The sequence below is a fragment of the Echiichthys vipera genome (assembly GCF_963691815.1).
Source record: "Echiichthys vipera genome assembly, chromosome: 4".
NCBI lineage: Eukaryota > Metazoa > Chordata > Actinopteri > Perciformes > Trachinidae > Echiichthys > Echiichthys vipera.
The window spans coordinates 4,904,749-4,921,402 of record NC_139829.1 but is presented as its reverse complement, the minus strand read 5'-3'; the positions used below and the strand labels follow the sequence as shown (position 1 = coordinate 4,921,402).

Here is a 16,654-nt window from a genome sequence, read left to right as displayed (position 1 = left end):
ATACCCGGTATGAGATTGGTCTCCCTCGCCGAAACGCTCCTAATTTGAATGTGAGCTGCCCTTAGCAGCTGTTTGACTGGGGTTTTGTTTTCTCCCCTGAAAAAAGCCTGGTTGCGGATTGGATATTACTGTAACTCGGATGTGACGTAGGTAGTAGGGATGGGCGTGAATGATCGATTCCTTGCATAGTCCTTATTTTAAATGAACTCGATTGGCACTCAAGTTTTTTTGTGTGCGCAGCACCTCTTGCTTCTGCTCTTGACTCGAGAGACAAACACTTTTGATTTTTGGAACCGGCTCTTCGTCTCCCCATCAGAGAAGTTGTGTTACCTACATGACGGGGTTACTGTGCAAGGCCCAGCCACATGGTAGGGGAAAGCGGTGACGCTCAGGGCCACAGCGTCGAGGCACTGGACACCTTCTTCAGGAGGATTAGTTTGAAAATATGGATATCAACGAGCTAGAAGCTTGTTTCAGTGAGCCATGCATTGGTCCTCAGAAAAACCCACTGGAGGGGTGGAAGTCCAACAGGCACCGGGACTTAAAACTGAGCGTTGTGTCAAAGCAGCAGCTGTTGATCCCTGCCACCTCTGTGCCAGAGGAGCACCTGTTCTCCACAGCAGGACTGATCATTAACAGAATGGGAACGAGGATTTGATCCCTTTTTTGAAAGGAAACAATGTTTTGAAGTTGTGGTTGTGGAAAATCAATCCTTAAAGGGAGAGTGAGTGTTTTGATTGAGAATAAGCATTAGGTGTTGGGTAGGCTTTAGTGCTTTGCATCATTATTCCTGCAGGAAGGTGCGTTGACTTCTAAAAATAGATTTGGAAAAACTAGTAATTGATTGGCCCTCGAGGAATTGATGCAATCCCTCTATCTTGGAACTAACTACTCGTACCTGTCGCTAGTAGGTAGTACTTGACTCCACAACACAACACAAGACATTTTTAAAAGCCAGAGAAGTAAAGAGTAGACACTTTTATCCAGAGGAAGAACATGGAGTAGCAGAAGGAAACGAGCAGAGCATACGAGAAGTGGACCGACAACACGGTCGAAACTGTCCCCAAAACCCATTCAGAGTGATACGTCACCTCCGGAGTCTCGTAAATCCACCTGGGGTCATTTTTGTAATGGAGACATGTTGAGTGAGAGGACTTTTGAGAGGAAGTGCCCTGAAACTTTCCCAGCGGCAACATTTGACCTACAAGGAAATGCCTAAATGACTGAACCATGAATGCTAGCAAAATAGTTGTCGTCATTGCTGTTTACAAAATGCTAGAGCTCTACCTGAAGATTTTTCAAAGTTCACCAGTTTAGAGCGACCCTTGGAATACTAATTTGCCCTCCTTCAACAATGTCCCTTCATCCTTTTTCCTACTTTTCCTTACAATTACGGTTGAATTTACATCAATTCAAGACAAGACTGCCGTTCTTTTGTCCTCTGTGACAGGGCAGAAAAATAAAGTCTGACTTTCTGTTGGACGACATGATGTTTTGAGTCGGATGCTCTTCGACTGACGATTCGATTCATCAACATTCAGGTGGAAGCCCGAGAAAGGACACCGCTGGCAGGGTGACAGGAGGTGGAAGGACTCTGGGCAGGGATGCTGTGATGGGCAAAGTGGTCTAACTCCAGTCCAGGTAAGGGTAGGGCACAGTGGGACCTTGGGGCTTGGGGCTTGTTTGGCTTGTTCAGCTGAATTTTATCTGCTCCTCTGTCCCATAAAACCTTCCTATTGACAGGCAGCTTCACATCGACCCTCCCTCCCACCCTCCATATCCAGCCCACATTTTTCTTCCCTATGAGTATTAGTTTATTGAATAAGTGGCATCTGTTTTCCTGGCCCCGTCACCGTAAGGCGAGGTATTTCTCACTGACGCACAGCGTTGATTTATACGCCACTCTGACTCTCCCTGCAAAAAAATAAAGCTAAGCAAAAAATTTCCAATACATCCTCCATCCCCTCGACACACACACACACACACACACACACACACACACACACACACACACACACACACACACACACACACACACACACACACACACACACACACACACACACACACACACACACACACACAGATCACGTCTCCTCTTCCTCCCTCCACGCTGTATATAATTAAGTTGGCAGATGTTATACACACTCAGACACTTTTACACTCTCTTCACTCTTATCCAAAAACTCCCACTTTCTGTCACACACAAACGGTGTGATGATGAGACAGCCAGAGTGATAAATTACTAACCTAAATTTCTGGTTTGTTGGCTTCCTCTGAAAACTGCAACAACAGGTTTTATAACTTGAATGCTGTGTCATGTTCATCACATTTATGTAAATACAAGTGGTATATTGTTATTATACATAGCTATATTACAAGAGATACAGACACTGATGTGGTATAAGTGTCATATTTGTTTTCATACCCAAAAGTAAATTAAGTTAAACATCTAACGATTTTCCCTTCTAAGTCATCAAAAGTTACAGAAAACAATTTTGTAATTAGCCAGAGTCTTGATTGTTAAATATAGCATTTGGGAATCTCAGGATTGTAACAGTTGCTACTAAAGATGTGTACACACGTTTTCTATAGTAGAAGTGAGAAATATTGACCATCACTTTGAAGCTCAAAAAATAAATTCATTGTCCAACAAAACTTCCCAAACAGCTTGTGCATCATAACCTGGATGCTTTATACTGTGAAATTTACACTATATGTCCAACAAAATTAAAGCTGAAATTGGCAATTCTGACAGATTGATGTGAATTAGCCAATTTTTGAATTATTTCAACTCTCACAGCCCTCCCCTCTACCACCGAGCTTGTGCTTGTCGGTGCATGTGCACCAGATTTCTGTGACCGCGACCGTCTCTTCAGCATCGATCAACAGGATGGAGTACATGGAAGTAGGCTGGCTTATGATGTGATTTAACGTATAGATTATAAGCAGCTAGGTTCAACACTAGCTACCCTATGGATACACTACTCATCTTCTCATTGCACAAGCTTGCTGGATTAATACTGTATATAAAAACTGTTATAATTACAACTATTATTATGATAGACATTGCGACTTGTGTGGTCTTCGTGTGGTCTTTACCTACGCCATACTATGTAAAGTGTCTTGAGTTAACTTTTGTTATGATTTGGCATTGTAAATAACATTGAATTTTGCAAAACAAAACAAACAACAGGCTCTAAGTGAACGTAGAGGCGATTTTTTTTAATCTATCTAGTCACGTTCTATCGGAGCATTGTGTTGGTTTCAGTGAATATGATAAAATATCTTGTCGACGCACCTTTAAATGACATTGGAATCACATTGCAACAGTTTGACTACCACACAGAGACGATTATATACTTTGATGGGTATTTCTACCTTTGGAGCTAAATAATTTTTAAAGTGTTGATAGGAGAGGACACATTTAACCAGTAGCTTACCAGTTTTACCAATGCTTATAAATTCTATCTCATGATGAAATGCTTTTGTTGAATGTCTTCATTAAACAACTGTTAAGAACTGTATCAATTACTAAAATTATTGTTATATATTATTGCATTGTTCCTTTAATCCTACTGTAGCCCATGCACTATACATACACATCAGATGGTCGTATATGGGAGAGATGCACACCTCTATTGTCTTACCTGTCTGGGTTCTGCGGACAGACGTGCATCTGCAACAGGATCCTCTGGGTGAAGGTCTTGAAGCACTGGCCACACTTCCACAGGTGCCAGTCGCTGAAGTCACTGCTCAGCTGGCTGGTGGAGGTCGGGCTCGCCAGGACTCGCTGGTTCTTTGACCCCAACTGGCCGAAACTGGAGTCCGACGGAATCCCGATCCCAACCTTGTCCAACAGGGAGAAATTCCTAGGGCAGGGAGAGTGGGGGAATACCATGGAGCGCATGAGGGCAGCGGAGGGGGTGGAGGACGAGGAAGATGACGAGGACGAAGAGGGTTTGCCGTTCTTGCTGAAGGATTGGAGGGACTCCTGTCTGGTCATGGCTTCCACCACCGTGTTTGGGACGTTTACTGGAGACAAAAAAAGAAAAAAAAAAGACAGAAATTGTTCGGTTATACAGGCTTAGTTTTCTCCCAGTGGAGGTGTTATGGACACATCCAAGTGGGTGGAGTCCACTGAGGCAGACTCACAAGTTTATTTGTATAGCACAATTCAACAACACGCTAATTCAAAATGCTTTACAGAAAACATTAAAAGCATTGGAAAGAAACACATGAAACATATGGTACATAACAATATCCAGCAGTGGGTCAATTCTGCCAGCTAGCACACTTCTAGAGACTCTAACTGTAGCACGTACATCTAACAAGTGGACTTAAACCACTACAAGGCAAAAGAGAAGACATTTCTGGATGCGCTGGAGGGATTTTATTAACCTGACTGCTCCAGATGGATTGATTCGCATTGTCTCAGCATATCCATCTGGGAACTCTCGATGTGAGATCTTTTGGAAAGGGGTGAAAATACTGGTTGCTGATTGGAAAAACCATCTGTTTATCACCAACATACGGGCCAAATCAACAATCAGATCAACGAAGTGTATCACGTACTAAGCGCGTTGAGGCAAAGCTCAGAAAGTGACAACATGTCTGTAAAGGATATTTGCCGTAACGAGAGTTTACTGCTAAAAGGCACAATTTGAGGTGCCCGTTCCATATTCAGCAGAAGGCTCCAAGAGAAAAAAGAGTAAGTGAGCAGTAGCTCCTCGTTTTGTCACACTTAAATCTGCCTCAAAACCAACGCTGATTGGCTCGGTCACTTAGGCAAACTTCTCCAAATCTTCTTCGCCGCATGTTACCAGACTGATCTGAGAGTAAAATACAATGGAGTTCAGAGATCAGGATGGTCTCACGAGGCTAGGATTTTATTCCTGCCTTGGGATCCCCAGACATGGCTGGGGAGAAGGCCTTCTAAAGTCTTCAGAGCGACAACACACTAAACACAAAAAATAGTTCTATCTGCCACCAGGACAAGTTCTCTTCTGTGTGCCGTGCAGATTTTTGTTTTTGCTGTTGTGATGGAATCAGAAAAGCCGCCACATTGTCCTAACTGAGGCCAGATCCTGCTTTCTTGCCGAAGGGCAAACTGCAGCTCCGGCTCCCAGTGAATGGGATTATGGGTCCAGTTAGGCTGTTTGGAGTCTGCTTGTTAGTACAGCTACAGTGACATGCTGTTCCTCTCTCTGACCGCAGAAATGTTTCTCAAACTATGGCTGTGGCTGAGTGCCCCAAATAAGTCCTCCAGCCTGTTTCTGGTTGGGTTACCACATGATGGCAGTCCTGGGGCCTGTTTCACAAAGCAGGTTTAATGAAAACTCTGAGTCTGTTAACCCTGAAATGAGGGAAACTCTGAGTTTTCCGTTTCATAAAGGGAGGTAACTCAAACTCTAGCCTGTTTCACAAAGAGAGGTAACTTAACCTCTCGGTCAGTTACCATGGTAACATGCTCTCTGAAACTAACCCGGTCGGGACCAGGTTTTTCTCAGAAAACCTTGAGTTTCTCTTTCAGCCACACACGGTGTTTGATTTCCTCATTCATTCAGTCAGCGGGCGAGTTTTGGCGTAGTATAGTTCCGTCTGTTTTTTCAGAAAATCACTGCAAAAATCAGACATTAGAAGTTATATTAGGTGGTGACTATTTCACTACCATGGCATGTCCTTTTGATAACGATCCCATGGATGAAGGTGACGCATTACTGCACAGAGAATTAAATATTCGTCGGGAGATGATTATCAGTCGTCACCTGAGTTCGACGTCCTTAATATACTGCAGTCATAATTACAAAATGAATGAAATGGATCTTTTGAGCAAGTTGAATGTATTTGACTCAGCGTTTCCTAAATATAATCCCAGCTTTTCTTGCAATTCATAGGTTCAAAAGTGTGTGCTTTTAGTTGGGTTACTGCTATATAAACTACTCCTATATAGCCTTCTGATCCAGAATATCACCTATAATGCGAGGGGTGCATTTCACGGCAGGGTTGATGAATATGGCACAACACCGTTTCATGTCACAGTCAATCTCATCCCTCCTTACATTTCCAACATTAACAACCAGTAATGCTCTTATATCACAGCAGATATTGTGTGTTGCGCTGCGTTGTTTTGCAAATGGGAGTTTTTTATACAACATTTATATGTTGTATGAAAAACAGCCACTTACAGTAATATTTACTTTACCATGTAAAACATGCTCAAAATGCGGCGTCACCATGAGATTTTGCCGATGTTTTACCTGTTTGAATACCTGTATGTTTTTATGTTTCATCTTAAGCTGCTGCCAAGTGCGCTTCTCCCCCGCGGGGTCGCACTTAAATGAAATAAACTAATAGGCTCCCACTCAAGCAGTTTCCCCTGTGATGTTACTGTGATTGCAACAGGACTACATTTAAACTTATGCACTGACCCGAGCAGCAATGTTCTCCTGCACCGTCTCCCTCTCTTTTGCTGCTGCAGCGGTGTAAACCTGCTCAAACTCACCGTATGAGCGCATTAATATTTCCATTTACAGTTGTAGCGTAGCCCTTCGCTTCCCTGTTGCCATGGTGACTCGTCGAATCAGGGCTCCATTGATGCTGTCTTTTTATACTTGTGGTGCACGCGCTTAACTCCAGGTCAAACTACTCTGAGTTGATCAACCTAACGCAAATCTGCTGTTCTGGAACCGAAAACTCAGAGTTTCCTATCTCAGAGTAGATCAACTCAGAGTTCAGGGTTAAACTCAGAGTTTTTTGAACCTGCTTTGTGAAACAGGCCCCTGGTGAGTTTTTAATTTACTTGGAAAAACCCTCTTCTACCACTAACGCTACTGCTGTTAATGGTGCTACTACTCCTAAGTCCAATTACTGCCATTACTGCTTCTGTTCTTACTTCTGCAACTACTAGCACTAATACTATGCCTTTCCTACAATTACTACTCAAATCCTACTCACTGAAGCTAATACAACTAATGATAGTACTTGATATTATAATTCTAACCTTTATTTAACCAAGAGACACCCATTGAGATTAAACATTTTTTCGATGGAGACCTGGCCAAGAGTTACAAACAGAAAACACAAAATATATTGAATAAAAAAACAAGTAACACAATTTACATCACATCAATTTAAGGGAAAGGAGCCATTTTTGTAACCAAGAACAGTTAAAAACATCGACATGTTCAGGAGTTTGTCTCCATTTCTTTCAAGGAATTAATGCACTAAGTTTTAAGTCATTCTGCAGCAAATTCCATGTTGAGGTGTTAGGTAAACTAACACACTTTTTATCCTGGTCTGTGGGACAAGTGGGACAGAAAGCATAACGACAGCCTGAGAACGCAAAGAATGTTGTTGAACTTAATAAGAGAACATAAATAACAGGGCAGCACACCAAGAATTGCCTATATATAAACGTATGCCAGTGATAGACCGTATGTGTGGCCAGAGCAGGCATGCCTACCAAACTCACAGTGTGAGTGCGAGTTCCACAGTTGGTAATGAACCTTAAAGAAGCTTGGTAGACTGAGCTGACCATATGTACTACTGCTACAACATTTTCTACTGAAGAAGTAGTCCAGTCAGTAATACCTCAAAGTGTAATTCAGGCGCAACATCATCCCATGGTCTTTTTCGACACTTACATACATCAAATAAACCATCGACACAGTTTTTTTCATTCGGGTCGATACGATGAAGACATTCAAACGTCTTTTTTAACCACTAATACTGCTCAAAATAACAGCAAACCTCTGCAGCAGCATGAGAAGGGTTCCTTCCTTTTGGATTGACTTTGGTAATCCACTTGAATGGACTTTACTATGAGAGAAGCTGGTACAGGGGCCAGTAGGTAAGTCTTTAATAGTCTTTAGTCTTTAATAAACTCTGGGTTCACTGACTACATTGTTGGTGCTTCGTTTTATGTGTAGGGACTTTTATCATGCTACTGCAGAGGTTTGGTGTTATTTTGAGCAGTATTAGTGGTTAAAAAAGACGTTTGAATGCCTTCACTGTACTGCCCAGAGCTAATCACTGTTAGCCACGTCCGGCAGTTAGCGACTCTACTGGATTTCTCCGTCAATAGTTCATAGTTCATACATTAAAAAAACTGTCTCGATGGCTTATTTTATGTATGTAAGCGCTGAAAAAATGACCATGGGATGATTTTGCGCCGAAATTACACTCTAACTACATCTACTACTGCTACCACGTCCTGGGTAATGTATTATTTTTTATGTTTTATTTGCTCGTAATTTTTTAGGAGGCACTTTGTGTCTGTTTTTGCTTTGTAACAAACGTCTGAACTTAGGAGCTAGAAAATAAATTTGTGAAACAGATAAGACAGACAGATTTGGGATAAAGAAGTGTTGCTGGTCAAGTACTATGACATTTAAAGGAACAGCATATTGTATAAAAGTGCGTAAATTCGATTTTGGGCAAACCAGCTGCTGCCAGCTGTCCTCACTTGACCCAGAATTCATCTGTGTTCTGTTTTTGTGGTCTGACCAACTTACAGACCTGGACTCCATAACCCTTAATTATTATGTTTGAATTGACATTAATAGGGTTTGTCTTACTTTACCTCACTGTGGATGGTTTCACTTTTCCTTACGTAAAAAACTGGTTTGTTCAGAAAAACTTGGCACTATCAACTGACAAAAAGTCAGATTGTTTGTCTTCCTGTAGAGAGTCATTAGTGACTCATCCTCAACCAGCAGTGTATGTTCGCTGAACCATGTCCATGATCTTTCCCAAACCTCAACCAAGTCATTTTATTTGCCTAAAACTTAACCACATATTTAACATGGTGGCAGATGGATTCTTTTGGAGAAGGCAATGACAAATTACTTATTTTGTCTTTTAGGTAGGAAGACTTGTGGGGCTTAATTTTGAGGGGCCATCAAGGACAAGTTTTTTTTTATTTTTACCATTTTTAATCTACTTCTTCTGAATAAAGCTTCATTCATGTTTGACCATAGACTGTATATAAGAGATGGACGTAGCTACTGTGACGTCACCCATTGGTTTGTGGATTACCATTTTGATCTGAACGCTGATCAAGAAATTTGTCAATGACCACAATGTTCCAATGAAGTGTGAAGAAGTAAAAACACACTGAGAGAGGGTCAAAGTCCTGAGACTTTAACACAGACACCACCCCAAATCAAGTTCACTTGTTCTATTTTAATGTCCACTTCAGCTACCTTGGATACACATTACTAAACCTCTATCCTGATTGACAGGTGGCTGTGTAGCCCCGCCCTAAAGCATCCCTGCTTTCTGGTCTCTTTGACTCTAAATGGAACCATACTTTACTAAAGGAGCATCATGTTGTTTTGAAGAAGACTTGAAACTAAAGATTGAGACATAAACTCATTAGGAAAATGTTTACTGAGGAAATAAATCAAGAGAGAAGTTTAGGCTCATTTTCTCATTCACTTCTACAAAATCACACTTCTTTTTGGAGCCAGTGGGGTCTCCTCCTACTGGACATTAGAGAGAATGCAGCTTTAAGTGGAGTCTCCTCCTGCTGGACATTAGAGAGAATGCAGCTTTAAGTGGAGTCTCCTCCTGCTGGACATTAGAGAGAATGAAGCTTTAAGTGGAGTCTCCTTCTGCTGGACATTAGAGAGAATGCAGCTTTAAGTGGAGTCTCCTCCTGCTGGACATTAGAGAGAATGCAGCTTTAAGTGGAGTCTCCCCCTGCTGGACATTAGAGAGAATGCAGCTTTAAGGGATTTTACTGGTGTGAAAGTGACAAGAGATATCTCTTTATTAATTAAGAGAAATTAAAAGATAAATAAAAGACACATGATAAAATTGAAAAACAAAAAGATATACAGAAAAATACAAAAAAAACCATGTACATCTGTTTTAAAGGAAAGAGGTGTACAGTTCCTGAATATGCCACGCACTAATCCTCGTCTCTCTATCACAGCAGACTGCCCCTCTGCAGTCAGGTCATCATAACCATTATCCATCCTTCATCAGCTCACCTCTGTCATCAGACAACCAGGCTCCATTGATCCTCTAATAACCTTATGAGGAGATAATTACACCATTTGTAAGTTGCCCGACGGCACTATCGACGCCCGCGTTACGCGCCGCTCGCCAACACTTAATTCATTTTGCAACAAACATCGCATATATAAAAAATGCAAGTCAATACGGTTTGGGCTGCGCATGAAATGCATCATGGAAATGGGAAAATTATGCAGATGCAGTGTTCAACATTGCAGAGTCTGTGTTTTCTTTCTTTGTGAAGGGGTGTGTTCTCATTCAGAGGGGTGTGACAGGACTACAAACTGAACACAGATCCTCAGGACGGAGCAGAGGGCAAAGTTTTAAAAGCAACTTTTCAACACTAAAGAAGGGGAGAGTCCAACACGCTTCTTCATTAAGAGAAGTCAAGGGCGATCCCTTTCCAGCCGGCCTGTCTTTCCTGTTGATGTCTCCTCTCTTTTACTAACTGTGTGTGTGACACTCATCAACATGCAGAAGAAGGTTTAACCTTTACTATCAAAAGAGCCATTATGCCTCTTCCACCAAATCAAACGTGTCTGGAGCCGCAAAACATATTTGATGTGGCAGCTTATAAAGTTTTTATAAATACAGTTATATGATATATAGAAAAAACTATAGTTTGTTGCATCTATGACATTATAGCTAAAACTAAGTACAAACATAAATCAGTCTAGGCGTCCAAAGACGAGGATACGTGTTGTATATAAAATGGGGATAGTGTTTTTTCTTGTACTGTATGTATTTGGTTGTATATAGAATATAGTTATATTTATATTGTAGATTATAGAGTCGGTATAGTTATTCAGATGTAGATTGTATTAGGCTATATATAAAATAGGGGAAATTGTTTATATTTATAGCATGTTGGGTTCTATATAAAATATGTTTATATATGACGTATGATGAATATTGGATAAAAGGGAACAAACAAGTTTTTTTCTCAAACATGTAATATGTAGTATTTAAATTTGTGTCGCATGTATATTGGGTCGCAGTTCATTGTATATATTGCTTATTCATTGACTATATCCGTGTTGAGGTTTATTTCCTATGGTGTTTTATTGCTATATATATATATATATATATATATATACACATTTGTTTTGGGGGATATCCATGCTTAGTATACCAGCAGCGTGCGCAGAGATTAGCCACCTGCAGTGAAAGGCGCTGGGCCGTAGACGTAGGTAACGCATATTTTAGTTTCACATAATATTTTATTTAAAATCACCTTGAACTCAAGTATAACAGGTGTTCCTTTTGAAAGACTGTCTACTGTGCAAAAATAAATAACCTACGTAATTTATTTCCATGTTATTTTTTGGCAAAGCTACAGTGAGCCACCGAAAAGGGTCTGAAGAGCCGTGTGTTGCAGACCCCTGGTCAAACACAGAACTGATCCATCAATTGTTATTAGGAAAGTAGGACGACACTGAAGAACATCATCTAATATCTCAAATCTGAGCATAACTCAAATTATCTTCATTCATTATTTGGAGGCACGCACAACAATGACAATCAATGGCATTTAAGACTGAACCTTTGCGATCACTTTGTTTAAAAATCGTATTTATGCGATGAAAAATACATATTTTGCACACTGAATATTGTTTTACTGAAGACTTGATTCATTCTACATCAAAACCAACAGTGTGTTTGTCCGTCTCCCAGCTGCTTATCTACTTGAGGCTGCACAGTTCATCGAATATTAAAAGTGATTACGCGATTTTGGCCTCCCACAATTAAATAAACATGATGCACACTGCAGCGGGAGAAGCTGCAGTCCAGAGTTTGGAAAATGAGACACAACAAAACAAAAAGTCAAATGTCTGCAGCAGAAGGAGACAAGTTAGTCTCTTTTCTTTAAGAGAAAAATCGGGATGAAATGAACGGGAACTGAAACACATGAACACGGAGCAAGTAAATGTGAGAAAGTTGGACTTCTGCTGTTCGTGTTCCACTCAAGTGACGTCCTCTCTTTACTGGTGAAGTACAGTTGAGATGATGCTGCCAAAGCTTCCTTAGTGATCAATAACCATAAGTTCCCAGAGATAATAAAGTCTTATGAAATCAATAGAGGCAATTATAATACCTGTAATAATACTATGTCACATACAGATGAAGAGATGGGAATATGAAGCACTGAGGAGGAGGAGGGGGATGAGATGGAAACATCTTCACTTCATTTCCTCTCTCCTTCCTTCCTCTTTTCTTTCCTTCTCTCCTTCCTTCCTCTCTTCTTCCTTCTCTCCTTCCTTCACACATCTTTTTCCTCTCTTCTTCCTGTCCTCTTTTCCTTTCTTCTCCTCTTCCTTCACACATCTTTTTCCTCTCTTCTTCCTGTCCTCTTTTCCTTTCTTCTCCTCTTCCTTCACACATCTTTTTTCCTCTCTTCTTCCTGTCCTCCTTTCTTTCTTCTCTCCTTCCTTCACACATCTTTTTCCTCTATTCTTCCTGTCCTCCTTTCTTCCTGTCCTCCTTTCTTCCTTCTCTCCTTCCTTCACACATCTTTTTCCTCTCATTTTCCTGTCCTCCTTTCTTCCTTCTCTCGTTCCTTCACACATCTTTTTCCTCTAATCTTCGTGCCCTCCTTTCTTCCTTCTCTCCTTTCTTGACACATCAATTTTCCTCTCATTTTCCTGTCCTCCTTTCTTCTTTCTCTCCTTCCTTCACACATATTTTCCCTCTCCTCTTCCTGTCTTAGTTTCCAGTTTATTCGCTATTCCAAAAGTTCGCTTGATAATTGAACGTTGTTGAACGTCTACTTCTTCTCTTCCATTCTCTCCTCTTTCTCTTTTCTCCTGTCTTTGCCTTTGTAAAAAAGGTGTTAGAGGAAAAGAAAGGAAAAGAGGACGAGAGGAGGAGAAAGACAACAAGGAAGTGCTTCTTCCCTCTGCGTCGGTGCACATGTTGTTGTTGTTAGGCGGCGGCCAGGCTGTGGTGCGTCAGGCCGACAGGCTGAGATTGGATGGAACGTGCATGGGTAAACAACCACAGGATGTGTGTGTGTGTGTGTGTGTGTGTGTGTGTGGTTTGTGTGTGAGCAATCATATTCACTTCAGTAAATTAACCCATGCTGTCATATTTAAAACTTAAAGTCTGTGTAAAGCGATGACACAAGTGTGATGTGAGTTTGTCGCATGACAGAAAAATGGTTGTGAAACCACCGTTAATCCCAACATCCTTAGTTCCAAGTTTGCTCAACTATAAAATATGAACCCATTGTGTGAAAGTAGAACATCTCTGTGACAAATCAATCAAAGTTAAGGCCAGGGGTCTTTAACAGGACAAGAGTACGACGGTGTATTAGGGCCATGTATATATATACATCTAAAAATGTACAGGTGTAAAACAAAACACGATTTTTCAGACTTTCTGTCTAATAACTCTTCATTTTTTTCTCGTAGATTTGCTACTTTTAATCTCATAAATCTGCAACTTTTTTCTCGTAGATTTTCTACTTTTAATCTCATAAATCTGCAACTTTTTTCTCGTAGATTTGCTACTTTTAATCTCATAAAGCTGCAACTTTTTATATATACAATATCCCACTCACTGGGTCCGTCATTTTTTTTTTTCATACTTGGCCCTAAATCACAGTTGAGAAGAGATGTTTAAATAAGACAATTTTCATTTTTGTTTTTTTAATGTGAAGTTAGTTGTCTCTGTGACTTGCCTTGAAAGTATTTTGAATTGAAATTCACTTCACTGAATGGATTCAAATCAGGAAATGGTGCATTTCCCCTCAGTCTTTTCATGTTTTTCCTCTGATAAGGATTTGAAATGGTGACGGAGATCCGTCCTCCACAGTTGGGTCTGTTTGATGCTCCTACCTGTTAAAGGGAAGGTTTTCATCACCACTGTCACTGCTGCTGCTCATGGGGGAATTGTTGGGTCTAATTTATCCTAAAACACAGGAGTTTAAGCCAGGCGAGCGGGGTTCAATTCCCGTCCGTACTAAACAAATCTTTTCTAATCCTAAGCAAGTGTTTTTAATGCCTTACCCTGACTGTCACCTTTTGTTGGCTAAAATCAGTCATGTAACGTTCTTTTGTGCGTTGTTGCACTTCTGGTTTAGCATATTTTGACTTCTGTTCCGGCCCTACAAATACGATATGTTTGTGCATAACTTTTCATAGTATTGTGTAAGAATCTGTTCATGAGAAGACGTTGATATATTATATATATATTAAAACTTGCTGTTGCTCATGGAGGACAGACTGAACACAGCAGACGGATGCAGAGCTGCAGGATCTGTTCCCAGTCAGAACGAGCTCTGCCGGCTCTCTCTGCACCAGTAAAAGGTTCTTAAATGTGTGTTCCAGCGAGGACACAAAGTCACAGTCCTGCTGTCTCCAAAGTTTTGACGTCACACTCATCCTTTGTGGGCAGCAGATAACGATGCCATGGAAAACCCAAATCCAGTTAGCAGCGAGCTGACTTTAATTCAGAGCAGAGCTGCTGTCTCTCAGTCGCTACGAAAGAAGCGTAATCTAATTCCACCTCATTTGGATGTGAACAAACTTCACTGCAGGGTGGAACAAAAGCAAATCCTGCCGTCTTTGTTCGCCCTCTGCCAGCGTGTGTTGGGACACAATGAGTGTGTGTGTGTGTGTGTGTGTGTGTGTGTGTGTGTGTGTGTGTGTGTGTGTGTGTGTGTGGGTGTGTGTGTGGGTGTGTGTGTGTGTGTGTGTGGGTGTGTGTGTGTGTGTGTGTGTGTGTGTGTGTGTGTGTGTGTGTGTGTGTGTGTGTGTGTGTGTTTTTTGGGAAGTTTCAGAGTTCAAATGTTCCTTCTTCACTTGCAGAGTCATCCCCAAATGATTTGAAGGCAGGAACATTTCTGATTTTGGATCTATCTGGTGGTTTTATTAATACAGTCGGGAACTATTTAATTTCCAGGTGTCGCCATCCGCTGCCACGGTTTCAAAATGAGCTGCTAATGCTCTGCTAGTTCGGCTTGGAAAGGTCCGGGCCAGGATGGCGGTAGCTTACGGCTTCGTCAGGTCCAGCACCCGTTAGGGACCTCGCTGGTTGTTTACATGATCTTGTATAAAATAATCTTGTATAAAAACCATATTATCTAGAGCAGCAGAAGGTGAAGGCTTCGATCATCAGGTCATCACGCTTTTGATGGCTTAAACAGGTTACATGACCATCAGTGCAAAACGGGCTGACAACTCGCCAGGGTATTAATCCCGGAGATCTTTACATGATCTTGTATAAAATCATAATAATAACAAAAAGGATAATATCTGGAGCATTCATTCTTTCTGCAGCAGAAGGTGAAGGCTTCTGTCTCTTCTGTCAGCATGTTGAACGTTCATGATGACGTCATCACATTACGTGACGTGACGTCCGGTGCAAAACTGCGTTTTCTATTACAGATGAAACTATCAAAACACTTTTTTACACTCTGCTCATAAAAAAGGATCTTATCCTAAAAACTAATAAATGTTTATAGATCAAATAACTTATGGAGTATTAAGAAAGATTTTCTTTGTGTCTCTACATTTAAAAATCTTTTGGATCGATATGTTTTGTGTGTTTATTTAGTAAAATTCAATTAAAAAAATTTAAAAATGTATGACGATTTAAATACTTCTATTAATAAATATGGTTTAATGACTTACACAACCTTTTAGCTGAGGTTGTACAAATGTGACGTCACAATAAAAACAAATGCCAACGTAGGACTTGGAGGATTTGTTGAAAGTAGAGAAAAGCTTTTGTTAGTTAGGGGAAAGAGGTCCTCATAAACATAGTTGTTTACGTGTGTGTGTGTGTGTGTGTGTTAGTGTGTGTGTGCAGGCCACCACAGTCCTGTCATGAAGGGCGATGTCATGTAAAAGAGTCGTTCCCTCTGTAAAACAATCCAGTTTGTGGCCAAACGTCTCTAATTTGCAATCAGCACGATCTCGTTTGACTGCGACTTTGTGAAAGACAAGCTCCTAATTCAATTCATCTCAATTTAGATTCCACGGATTAAAACTCCTTCTTCATGTTTTGTTTTTGTTTTTTGCTCCATAATTGTCTAAGGAAAAAAAAAAAAGAAATGTCAAAGTTTGTTTTTTTCTCCCTGCGGGGTAAAGTTACTGTCAAATCCCCCGAAGAAAAACAAGAGTTTGAATGGGAAAAAATGTGAAGAGGCTGAGTGGACAGAAAAGTGGAGCAGAAATAAATGAGTGACAGAGAAAGAGAGAGGTTGGATGAAGAAGAGAGAGACAGAGGAAAGGGAGAAACAGGAAATAGGTTACAGACAATGGAGAGGAAGGCCAGCGTTGGGAATATTTGAACACAAACAATATTCCATGTTTTTGAATGAATGAACGTCACAGTTGGTCCAGTCACCAAACAACCAGCCTGTGAGCCTCATGCACAATGATTAAAATGCTTCTTAACACTGTTTTATAAACAAATAAAAGTTGAAAAGTGAGTTATAGAAAAGGTTTTCCCCAACAGACGGATGCAGAGGAAACACAATGCATGCGTGAGTGCATGCCACCGTACTCTACAGGGGAATTGTTGGGTCTATCTAAATCATAAATAAGTCATAGTGAGTGTGGACTTTACCTACTCTGTAAAGAGTCCTGGGATAACTTTTGTTATGATTTGGCACTATAAATAAAAT

At 40.7% G+C, this 16,654-nt stretch overlaps 1 protein-coding gene across 1 annotated transcript in view; it reads right to left on the bottom strand.

Moving 5' to 3' along the window:
* Positions 1-16,654, bottom strand: part of prdm6 (PR domain containing 6) — a gene marked incomplete at both ends in the record, with an annotated part of 107,593 nt that overhangs the window by 19,373 nt on the left and 71,566 nt on the right. The window contains one exon of the mRNA XM_083913009.1: positions 3,651-4,035. Coding sequence (XP_083769135.1) covers positions 3,651-4,035 — 385 coding nt within the window. The remainder of the gene's footprint in view (positions 1-3,650; positions 4,036-16,654) is intronic.